The sequence below is a fragment of the Poeciliopsis prolifica genome, unplaced genomic scaffold (genome assembly GCF_027474105.1).
Source record: "Poeciliopsis prolifica strain line A6 unplaced genomic scaffold, Auburn_PproV2 SCAFFOLD007, whole genome shotgun sequence".
Taxonomy (NCBI): domain Eukaryota; kingdom Metazoa; phylum Chordata; class Actinopteri; order Cyprinodontiformes; family Poeciliidae; genus Poeciliopsis; species Poeciliopsis prolifica.
Genome location: NW_026562382.1, coordinates 13,272,934 through 13,285,332, shown reverse-complemented (window position 1 = coordinate 13,285,332; position 12,399 = coordinate 13,272,934). Strand labels below are relative to the sequence as shown.

General features: G+C 39.3%; 1 protein-coding gene across 1 annotated transcript; it reads right to left on the bottom strand.

Annotated features, from left to right (window-relative positions):
* Window positions 1-874: 874 nt before the first annotated feature.
* Window positions 875-12,331, bottom strand: LOC129361282 (serine/arginine repetitive matrix protein 2-like). The gene is given in 11 exon segments (XM_055032034.1): window positions 875-1,985; window positions 4,602-4,694; window positions 5,457-5,564; window positions 5,567-5,934; window positions 6,026-6,549; window positions 6,762-7,110; window positions 7,205-9,049; window positions 9,153-9,226; window positions 9,457-9,658; window positions 10,053-10,148; window positions 12,181-12,331. Coding segments are annotated over 9 exon segments (3,573 nt in total). The 5' UTR covers window positions 10,081-10,148; window positions 12,181-12,331; the 3' UTR covers window positions 875-1,985; window positions 4,602-4,619.
* Window positions 12,332-12,399: the final 68 nt, after the last annotated feature.

Genomic DNA, 12,399 nt, shown 5'->3' with positions numbered 1-12,399 from the left:
AGTTTTCAAATAATTACATCTGTTAATCAGTTAATCGGAATATTTCTAAAACTTGCTCAGTAAAGTGCAGCACTTAAAAGAAAATGTTTCAATTTGTTGAGGGTTTTAATAATCATCAACACACTTATATACAAAGCAAGCAACAATATCATGTTCAAAGAAACAAAAGTATCCTAAAATGTATTTTCTTGTTTTTGTCTCATTAAAATAGCTAAAGTTTACCTCAGGAAATCAATTCAACAGTTATAACAAGACATTTTACAGAGCAAGTATAATTAAAATTGACAAAAAGAAAAATCTTCAGAGATCATTTTCTAGTTTACCAAACCTGGGTATGAGTGAAAAAGCTGGATGGAATTAAGAATTGCATGCCCCTCCAATGAAGATAATTATGAATTATGACAAGATCCTGTTTTAATCAGAGTACACTTGTCCCTTACAGTTTATGAGCACCAAGTTTGTCTTTGTTCTTCAATTATTCAATGGGGTAAACAAGAACGCACACACAATAGAGGCAGAGATAACAGCTTTTCCAGATCTTAAGTGTTTGAATGATTGGGTTTGTTGGGTGTCTCAATTTTCCACATCAGCATCTCCTTTAATCAGTCTTTTACCAGCAATCTGAAGACATAGGTGTTTGTATTAAAGGCCAAACACCTTATTGTTTGGCCTTTAATACAACCTGTTGTTGTGTCTTTAATACAAACATCTCAATACCCCGATTGTCAAAAATATTTCACAGTGACATCAGGATACCCTCAGCTTTCTGCTTTGAAGACCAGATAGATTTTAAAAAAAAAATAAAAGTAAAAATAAGCAAAAAACGAATAAAGGTAAAATTTACTACTGCTACAAACATGTATTAGAGTGAAAGTGAAATGTTTGAGTAGCTTTATTTGACTGTTTGGAAACACATTTAAGAAAATGTTATTGTGAATCAGTCTTACGTGAAGCTAGAATAACCCTAGATTAAAAAAAAAAAAAACTAAATTACTTAGGCTTGGGAGGTTTTAAATCATCACATCAATGTTGATCTCTTGTTTCACATTTGTATCCACAACATTTATTTCAACCGTCCTTCAGCACTAACTACATTGATGTAGTCACAAAGATCTAGTATAACTAAAGGTGATGGTAGAAATTCCCGAAGCATACCAAGTAGTTTGTTCCTCTAAAATAGTCATAAAACATTTTAATCCAGAGCAAAACATATTCCAAAACAGAAGAATCCCAACAACGCCCAGGCAAAATACCAGACCAAAGATGAGATAGGAGGTGTAACCACAGATGTAATTTGCACACAACCAGGACAGTACTTAATTTTTCCTTCTGTATTTAACATAGTAAAATGTTCTAAACAATGTGATCTTGCATCCTGTTTTTCTCTTAAGTTTATAAATCAAATTTGTATGAAGACATCACAAGTGAGGATCAATTAGCTTTTTACTTTTTCTGCATTATTTGATCATAAAACAAGGGGTTACAGGTAACTGAAAAGAGTACAGAAAAATACCAAGTAGTTGTCTGTTTAAACACAATCCTAAAGAAAAATAAAGGTAAAACAGTTTTGGAGAAGTCCAGAACATACACAAATGCGTTTGACCCACAGGTTCGTTTGGTTTGTTTCTTCCTCAGGTTTTCTAACCGTCTTGCCTAGGTGAGAAGCTGCACCGTTGGGATGATGGTGAAAGACATCAACACAAACATACTAAAACTCACTGTACAGTCATACAGCTGTGGACCTCAGTGCATCCACATTTCTCAGTGGCATCACAGGTGAAAATCTGCAAGTCTCTAGCTCTCGTACAAACAAACCGTGGGAGCAGTGTCGGGCAGTTGGTGCTGCCGGCACCCCTATGTTTTATAGCTGCAACAAACAGGGAGCTCCTCCACTCTGTCAGATGATCTGGCTAACAGAGAGAACTGTGGAAACGAAGGTCCTTTAGGGGATCCTACATTTTGTTTCAGTCATTAAAATGAAGTGGCTGCAAACAGAGAAAACAAAAATAGGTATATTTAACCAATGAGAGAAAAAAAAGCAACACAGAATATCAGTTAGTAAAATTAATAAAAATTTTGGAAGGATAAATTAAGCAAATAAAGGGTTACAAAGATGGATTATGACCAGTTTTTATCCAACAACTTAGTGAAAACTGCTGACATTTCTCGTTAACCTGATAAAGGTCTTTTTATACATTCAACACAGGTCCAGGGAGTTTTAATGAGTTATCGATAAATGGCTTGACTAATCATAAGTGATGAATAATTCAGAAGAGAAGACTGGCTAACAAGAAAGGAGTAACAGCAAAAAAACTAAGCCAAGGGGTGAATCTACATAGGGGAATTGCCCTTTATGAACAGATAACTGGTTATTTTTTTCTCTCTGTCCTAAATAAGTGTTAAAAACAAGAAACTGAATGTTATTTGGGTGATGACTTGTGAGAATAATTCTAAATTAAGAAATGTCCCCACTGCTGCGGTGCCACTGATAAGCTGACAGCAACCTTTAAAGTGTGACTCTAAAAATAAATAAATGCATGAAGATATTCCGTTAGAATCAGTAAATTTTTATATATGTATATATATAAATTCAAATCAAATTTATTGATTGTAATAACATACAGACCTCTCCAGGACATGGGGTAAAACTTTCTCATTCATTTTGTCAACATACAGTGAAAGTAGGATTTCCTAGATAAGAGTTTGCTTTGCTGCAATCTTCCCCATTTAAGTGAAAAAAAGTGTTCATACTAATGTTTTTTTTTTTTGATCAGACAATAACAGGATGCTGCATTGGCAAATAAAAATAAGCTGTGAAAGCTTACTTTTCACAGCTTTTGGAGTCAACTTAACCTACTGGGGTCACTACATTATAAAATACCTCATGCAAAGCACAATCTCTGTATATGTGGAATGTCCTGTCACCTTTAAGTAGCTCAATGTGCACAACTTGTAAAATTGCAGAAGTGAGCCATCAGTTTTACTGTGGTGCTGTTTTATAATTTAAAACCTGTGTGTGATGCAGCTTTGTCCCACTTTATTTATTCTCCTATCATATCATATCTGTTAAACTATACATGTGGGTTTACCAGGAGTTTGTAGCCAAAATAACTTGTCTGAATAATAATGTAATTCAAGTGATCGAACATATCTGTGCTGTCAGACATCAACAGACTTGTTCATTGCTGATCTGATCCCCACTCTACAGCATGCTTGGTGTTTAATTCAATGTAAAGCAGGTACCTGTGATCTGAACACTCAGGACAGATTTTACTAACTGATGTGATTTCTTGTTGTTAGGCTTGTTAACCTTCATCTACACCATGTTCCAAATCATCATGCAAGTGATATTTTTCTCAGATTTTCTTAAATGGTCAAGCAAATAATCCACAAACTCACAAGTTCTCTCCCATGATTTTGGCCCAAAAACTGACTCCACCACCTGCCTGCTGATGTCACAGCCGTGTTGCGACGTGGTGGCCATCCACCACCAATCCACTACTGCTTCCATCTGGACCATCCAGAGTTGCACAGCAGTCATCAGTGAATGAGTCTGTGTGAAAATTAATCTTCATGTATGGCTGGGCCCACTGCAACCGTTTCTGCTTGTGAGCACTGGTTAAGGGTGGCCGAATAGTAGGTTTGTGCACCGCAAGCCTCTGGAGGATCCTCCACCTTGAGGTTCCAGAGGCACTAGCAGCACTACACTATGTCAAGATTTTCATCAACAGAGAGATCCTTTCTCTTTCCCATATTTCTTGAAACCTGTGGCCTGCTTAATAATGTGGAACATCCTTAAGTAGATTTCCTTTAATTGAGCTCACCAGATAAACTAATCAACCCAGGTCTCTGAAATTGTAGTAATTCAAAGACACACGATACCATCTATAAATATAATAGCGCACCAAAAAATGTAATCTTTATGACACTTAAATCCAATTTGCATAATAATTTGGAACACGGTGTAGATATAAGAATGTAAATACTGGTCTAAATATGGGAGATTTTAAAGCATTTTAGGTCTTTATTCCTCATTTATTTAACAAAGTATCATCTTATGAATCAAATTCCATAGAGACCCAATATAGGTCATGTGTAGAAGAATATGAGGAACACAAGGCAGATAAAATGAAAGCTGTTATGGAAGAAACTTGGTCTTCATTAACATTGAAGCAAAGCCATTAGCTGATCCTCTTCATGACACACTGTGCTGATGCAGTAATACATAAACCCACATGTAAAGCATATTGACACATGTAGGTGGACCAACATTGTTGTATTAAATTATTTTTTATTGGTCATTTTCTGAGCAACTGGGGGTTTATTTATTAGCCAAACCCAAAATCTTCAACATTAGCAGAAATAAATGCTTGAACTATATCACTGTGTATATTACTCTAACATATGCATCACATTTTTGAATAGAATTATGAAATAACTTTCTACAAAAGTATTCAAATTTTCTGAGATGTACCAGCAATTTTTCACTTAACAGTAAAGTTCACTAAATTTATTGGGTTTATGTATTGAATTTATATCAAACTAATTTAAAGGTAATATTGTTTTTTAAAGCAATGAAACAAATGAACTGAAGATTTCACCTTGTGGCCTTGATGGTTTTAACTCTCGTCATCTGACACATGGGGCTTCGCAACAGCCATCTCCTCCTTGCTATTTGCAATCATCTTGCACTTCTATAGAACCAGATCAAAAAGAAACATTGGTTAGTTCTGAAGTAAGACAAACATAAATACAATTAAAATATTCTGAATTTTAACCTTAACGTTTCCACATTTCCCCAGTTGGTATTTCTGCTCTATGCAACAGTTATTTATTAGTCATTTTAAGTAACTTAAAATCAAGAGCAGGAAGGATAGTGAGGATAAGGATTTATTTTTGCTGTATTAGGTAGCCATTTTGACTTTGAAGTGTATGTGATACGGTAAGCCCTGCAACCACACCTACTTCTGTTTGTAGTTTATGGTACATTCAGTTTATCTCAGAAGAAGACATAGGAATGACATCACATCTCAATTTCACACCTGCAGGATTTTCTAGTTATTGTACTTAATAAATAGAATAACTATTATTAGCGATACAACCTGATAATGTATTTCAGAAGTTATTGCAAAGTACTATATGGGGTTACATAACAAAAAGAAAAAAAATAAATTAATTAATGTGCTTCTTTTGACTTTGTCATACCAATCAAGCTCACTATTAGACAAACAAAAAGACTACCCTTGCAGGTTCTGCTCATCTATCAATCAGCAATGGCTGGTTTACTAAACACTCAGCTTAAACATAATTAAAATTAAAGATTTTAAAAGACAGGTTTTCTTAATATGGATATAAATTTAATCCATAGCTGGAAACTAATTTAAATAAGTTTCTATCTAGATGTTTGGACGTACATTTACCTTTTTTTTTTTTGTGAAACAGTTAAGTCTATTTACCTCAGTGAGTTCCTTAATGGTATGTATGTTGGCCTGCTGAGTGACTTTCCTCTTTGCTTCCTCAATGTGGTCCAGGTTTAGAGATGGAGTTGGGGGGACAAGGCTAGGGGGGGTTTATTAGTTATGGTGGGAAGAGGAGCAAGTGGTGGCATAGCTGCAAGGGCACCCATGTTGGTCAAGGCAGCAGTCATGGTGGCTGCTGTCATACTTGCTACAGCAGCACTCATGGTGATGTTTGACATAGTGGGCATTCCAGGAATACTTGGTAAGCCCATTGGACCCATGTTGGGCATATTCGGCATTCCCATGCCCATTGGAAGAGGTAACGGCAAAGGTAACGAAATCGGGGCCGGGGATGGGGTTGGGAGAGGGAGCTGGAGAATAGCTTTTGGCCGAAGACTTTCTGGAATAGGAACTCCTGCCTTGGCACACATGGCGGCAGCATTCGCCTTGGCTATTTCAAGCAACTGGTCCTTGTCTGAGGAGAAAAGGAGCGAAAATGAGACATAGAAAGGAGTAATGCAAACAAGGTTGGTGCACATAGTGTATTCGCAAACTAAGTGTTTTACCCAGGTCAGTTAGCCTTGGAGGTGTTTTGCTAGCACTGCGTCGTGATCGGGACCCTGAGCGGCGTTGCTTGCGGAGAATGACAACAGGAGAGTGACTTGGTTCCCTCTTCCATCTGTCTCGTCTGTCAAATGAACGACTGCGGAATGCTGGCCGTCTTCCTCGAGCTCGTGATCTCGACCTACGTCTACGATCTGAGGAGCGGGACCGTGATCGCCTGCTTCTGTCTCCTGATCTGGATCTTTTCCTGCGGCCTGTGGAGCGGCTTTTAGATCGCTTATTCCTATCCGGGGACTTGGACCTCCTTCTTCCCCGGGCATTCGGTGAACGGGATCGCCTCTTGCGAGCTGGAGAGCGGGATTTGGACCGACGGTTCCTGGTGCGTGACTTGGAGCCAGAACGTTTGCGCCGTGTGGTAGAACGTGAACGTGATCTCCGCCGTCGAGCGGGACTCCGAGATTTGGACCGTCGCTTTTTTCTTTGTGACGGAGAGACGGAGTCTTTTTTTCTAACCGGACTCTTGGACCTTTGGAAGGATGAATATTCAGAAGAATTAATAACTGCACACAATGACACTTTCCAATGCAGACTATAAGTCAGAAATCAACTTGAGAAGGAAGGAAGACTCATCCAATTTCAATGCCTGATTTGTATTGTATATTTTTATACTAACTGAAGACCTATTTTTACAACGTTAACCGACATCAAACCCCCTCCAGAAAACCTCATAATACAAACCTGGACAACTTTCTTCTGGATGCCGGCTTGGATGTCGAGCGAGAACGCTTCCGACGATCAGCAGGCGAGCGTGACTTGGAATGCTGCTTCTTTGGTACTTCTGGGGATGCTGAACCTGAGGAGCTTTTCTTGCTCTTTGACACAGTTTTGACAGGAGATTCCTTCTCGTCACCTGAGCCTTCTGAAGAATCAGAACCACCTGGGCCGCTGGCTGGCTCTTGGGAAGCAGATCCTGAACTGGGAGCAGGCAAGTTTTCAAGCTGAGTGTCCTGATCCTGCAACGTATCCAAGGGACTCTCACTTTGGGGAACAGCATCAGCTGCGGAAGGCAATGGTTTCAGATCACCTGCTGGATGCATACACAATAAATAACCCCCTCAATATCAGAACATTTATTTCACTTATATGTATTTATAATCTTAATAACCTAACAAAAGTTTTACCTGCTTCAAAACAAGGTGTGCCATTTTCTTCAACCATTTTTTCTTCTGGTGTCTTCTCCTTAGCAGGAGGGGAAGCCTTCTTCTCTTTAAGTGGTGTGTTAGAAACTGATCTTGCTGAAGATGAACTTTCAGATCTTCCATCACTAGATTCAGACCTTGACCTGGATTTAGATTTTTTTAAACCTTGGGAGGCAGATTTAGACTTTGACCTCCTTCGACTCCTTTGTGGAGATTTTGACCTCTTTTTGCTCGGCTGAGGTGATCGGCGTCTTCGAGACAAAGAGCGGGATTTTGAACGTTTTCCGGACCTTGGTGGCGAGCGATTCCTCCTTCCAGGAGATCGGGAACGTCTTCTAACTGCTGAACGGGATTTGGACCGTCGTCGTGGGGGAGGGCTTCTTGATTTGGACCGTTTGCGAGGACTCCTGGATCTGGAGCGACGGCTGCGCTTAAGCATGACAACGGACCTTGAATGACTTCGTCTGCTCCTGCGGGCGGATCTTGACCGTGAGCGGCGGGATCTGGGTGGTGGTGACCTCCTGCGCCGAGACAAAGAGCGACTCCTGGAACGCCTGCCTCCTGCACGCCTGGCTATTGACCTTGATCTAGAGCGACCAACAGGGCGTCTAGACCTAGAGTGAGAGCGACGGGTTTTTGTGATGGAACGTGACAATGAACGTCGACCAACTGCACCACTTCGCCTTGGTGACCGGGTCCTAGAGCGCCTTTTACCTCCACGGGAACGTGACTTTGAGCGTCGTCGTCTCCTTGGAGACCGAGACAGGGAGGGGGACCGCCGCCCTCCACGCTTAGGGGATCGTGACACTTTTCTTTTGGGAGACGGAGAACTTCTGCGTCGCTTTGGGGAAACAGACACAGAACTCTTCCGTCGTTTAGGAGACTTGGACTTGCTTGGAGATTTTGACGCCTTCTTCATTGGAGTGACAGAAAGAGAGGTGGATCGGGACCGACGACTGGATCTCTTCTGCGACTTTTGGAATGGTGAGAGCGATGTTTTCTTGGTTTTAGGAGAGGGAGAGCGGGACTTGGAGTGAGAGAGCCTTTGACTCTTCTGGGGAGATGAAGGCAGCTTTTCCTTTGAGCCTGATCTAGAAGGAGTTCTAGATCGTTCTTTTGTTAATTCTTCTGGTTGAACCTCAGCTTCTTGCTTGATAAGACAGGGTGACGGTGAACAACTGGGGCCCGATTCTGACCTCTTTATTTCCAAGCTCTTAGAAGGAGATAAAGGCCGGGGTGAATCAGGCTCCTTGACCTTCACTTCTGGTATTAAACTGGTCTGATCTTTCAGGTTTAGGTCATCTTTTGGATTTGTCCCTTCCTGTTTTGGGATAATGTCAGGTAATTCCTGTACATGCATGAATTTGGCTTCTCCATAATTGCTTTCAATCTTCGTCTCAACAGTGTCTGTCTGTGTTATCTCATCTTGGCCAGTAGAGGGTGATGTCTTATCTTTTTCTATTTCACTGGCGCAACTATGGTTCTCTTCAGTGGAGGGGACTTCCATGTCTGACACTTCTTCCTTTTTTACTTCAGGCAATTCAGGCTTTTGCATTAAGATGGGAGCAACTTGCTCCTCCCCTAGGCTGTCCTTTGGCTCCGGTTGGGATGTTGGCTCCTTGAGGTCAGACGAAACAGCTGGAGAATATTTTCCGTTGCCAGCTATTTTACCTCCTTCACCTTCAGAGTCAGAACCTGAAGCTGAGCTGCTGTCAGACGGCGAGCGGGATGATTTTTTTTCTTGCTTTTCATCTTTCTTTCTCTTCTTTTTTTTCTTTTTGGCAGCTTGTCTTTTATGTTTCTTAGATTTTGAGCCTCCATCTGTATCTACACAATGGGACAGAAATAGTCACAGTTAATATTACCAAGGGTATTTATTGCATTACTTCAAAAAAGACTCAAATTATGGTTGTGTGTCACTTCCATTTACCTGTAACTGCATCTTTTCTTTTCTCGTCTTTCAGACCTGTGTTTTCGGTTCCAGCTGCTGCTGCTAATCTGGCACTAAAGCAAAAAATTTATCCATTTTACTTCCCATGTCTGAAACGCTGAATACTTGTGGACATGAGCAAAGTAGGTAAGGGTTAGGGTTAAATATATGTGTTTTATTACCAAAATCTAATCAAAAAATGTTGGTTGGGTTAAGTTTATCAAGACTTAATAAATGACTTTGCTTCAGATTTAAGAGTTTATTTTAAATGTTTAATGGAAAAAAATACCTATTTTTGTCTGACCTGGCTCTAGTGGTCCTTCTCGGTGGAGGTGGAGGCTCTACATCCGACTCTGCACCAGATTCTGAACTGCTCTCCTTCTCGCCTTTTCTCCTTCTCTTCTTCTTTTTGCTTTTGTGTTTTCTGTGCTTCTTGTTTTTCTTGTGGGGCGCCTCAGTACCTTCCTTGGCATTCACGTCATCTTTCTCAGGCGCGTCATCCTCACCTGTACACATATGTAGTACTAAGTAATTTCGCTACACAACTCTTTTTATAATCCACAACACTGGGTAAATCATCAGGAGATTATGCAGATTGTCTCGACAATGACCAAAGTGGTTAATGTCCAGTAATCAACCAATGTTTCTTAAACAGCAGTGCAAATGATTCTTTCAAGAAATTATAACAGAATTGAATCAAAGACCACACAAACAGGCATTTGCTTAATAGGAGATTTCCCAGATTTAATTAAAAAACATATTTTTAGACAAAATAAAATGTAATTTATTTTGTGCAAAATGTAGAATAATGTTTGTGTGTTTGTGTGAATTAAAAAAATATTAGGAGAAATGAAGGCAACACTGATCAAGTACAGATTTGGAGCTCTATACATTACGTACCTGATGGAACGTCCACTGCACTTTCCATTACGGCAGCTCAGAACTGTGGTAAAGAGCCTTCTTAGTGATGCTGGAGTGGATCTCTCTAAATAAATGCTGTGGGGGAAAAAACAAAGGTGATAAGATCTAAAGATCCATTATAACTAAACAGCACTTATGCATTTAACTCAAGCACATCATTGGCGTAAGCAGAGCAGTGCTTGTCTCTCAGTTGGCTAATATTTACTTAAACCTACAAATGAGCCAAAAATTAAACGTTCCCATTAGCTAAACCACAGAGAATAAAATAACTACAATAACCAACTGGTTCTGCAATTTCCACTTTTGAAAAACTGATCTAGTACAAATTACATTATAAAGAAAGCTATAAATCAACTCTCTGAATAGGCGCAGTGTCTTCCATAGAATAGTAGAATATAATTATTACTGCCAAAATACTCCAAACATTGGCTCAACAGAGCAACTCTTAAACAAATACATTACTTAAAGGTTTCAAGTCATCAAATGTTAATACCAGACAAATACATCCAGAATAATTCCACTAATCAGTTTCAAATGATGATTTTAGGTATTGAGGGAATAAAGCTATCTAAGCCTCCCTGGCCCAATGTGAAAAAGTAATTACCCTCAAAGTGGACAAGGTTGTTCCATCCTTGGCAGCAACAACTGCTATCAAGTGTGTATATCTGGCTTTGAGTCTTTTATGCCACTGGGAAAGAATTTTTGGTCCACTCTGCTTTGCACAACTGTTTCAACCTTAAAATACAAGTTTCTTAACATGAATGGCCTATTTCGCTCACAGCGTCTCAATCGTATTTAAGTCAGTGATTTACTGAGTTATTCAGAGGTGGACTTGATGATCTGCTTTGGATTATTGACTTGTTGTAAAACTCTAGTGTTCTGAAAATCTTGAGACCATTACACTACCATGACCATGTTGACTATTGGTGGGGTGTGATTACTTTCTCACACAAGGTCATACTGATTAGGCTGACTTTTAATAAATAAATGATATGAACCCTGCTTGAAGTATCTACTTATAATAAATGTGCCCAATATTAAAATGTGTTTGTCTTTAAGTGTTGCAAAATAAGACAAAACAGAAAATATCTTTAAGGGGGTAAATACTTATTCACAAAGAGATTAGAATATGCTTTGTAAATTATCGGCTGTTATGGTCATTTAACAAAATGTACCTTTAAATAGAAATGTTAGTATTTACATATATCAAGTGTCCTTGAATTACAATGTTTGAACTACTGTAATTGTCTTAGTTTTTAACCAACTATCATAATCATAATCTTAAAGCCCTTGTAATTTAACATAGTGGGATTTTTTTAAGTGCTCTAAAAACATTTATTTCAAAAGGAATACTAATAACAGCACAACACAAATAAGAATGTAAAGTCACCAACATGATCTTGAGTATAAACCTCCATTAGCGGCATACAGAACATGTATGCTGTAGAGTACATATACAAATCACAAAAAGTCAAACTACGCTTGCAAAACGGTATTAAAAAACCAAACAAAAAACAATTCACGCCATATATTAATAGCCCTTAACAGATGGTACCTGATGAAATAATCCCCAAACAAACGACATAATATTAAATTAACAAGAAGCTTTTTTATATTTTTTAATGAATGAATCCGACTAATTTAGTTCATTCATTCACAACGTAAAATGGTATCAGATGAAACCTGACTAAATACTGATGTGCAACAACCAAAAGCTGCGTTGAAAGCGGAGCTAAATTTGAACAAAGTTGTGCACATCGCCATCCCGTAAACACGTTAGATAACGTGTCAGGCCTACAATGCCCCGACTAACATTCATCCACAAATGGTAGCCGATGGCTCTGGCTAGTCAGCTCAAACCGATCCGTAAGAACAAAATACGCCATATTTGAAAAGTTTTGAAAACTGTTTAAAACATTTATAAAATTATTATCCCCAAGAGCCACATATCGCCCTTGCAGGAGGAAGGGGCCTCACACACACCGACAACGCACTAGCAGCTCAAACCTTGACGCTAATGTAGCTGCTAAACATTTAGCTGTAAGTGATGTCAACAAAGCAAAGTTGTTACTTCCTGAGAGTTTTTAACTGTACAGCGCATATTTACCCGGTTTGCGTTAAATGCCTCCGCTTCGTGTAGAGAAGAAGGCAGACGAGTATTGCGCTGAATTGTGCGAAATCAAGCAGTTGTTGAATGTGCTAGCCGTTAACGTTAGCTTGCTCTCTGCTCCGCCATGATGGAAAGAGGTATCCCAACATGCCATGGTGCGCGGTTTGAATGACTGCGTCACAGTTTCCCAGACAACACCACAGGAAACCAGTGACC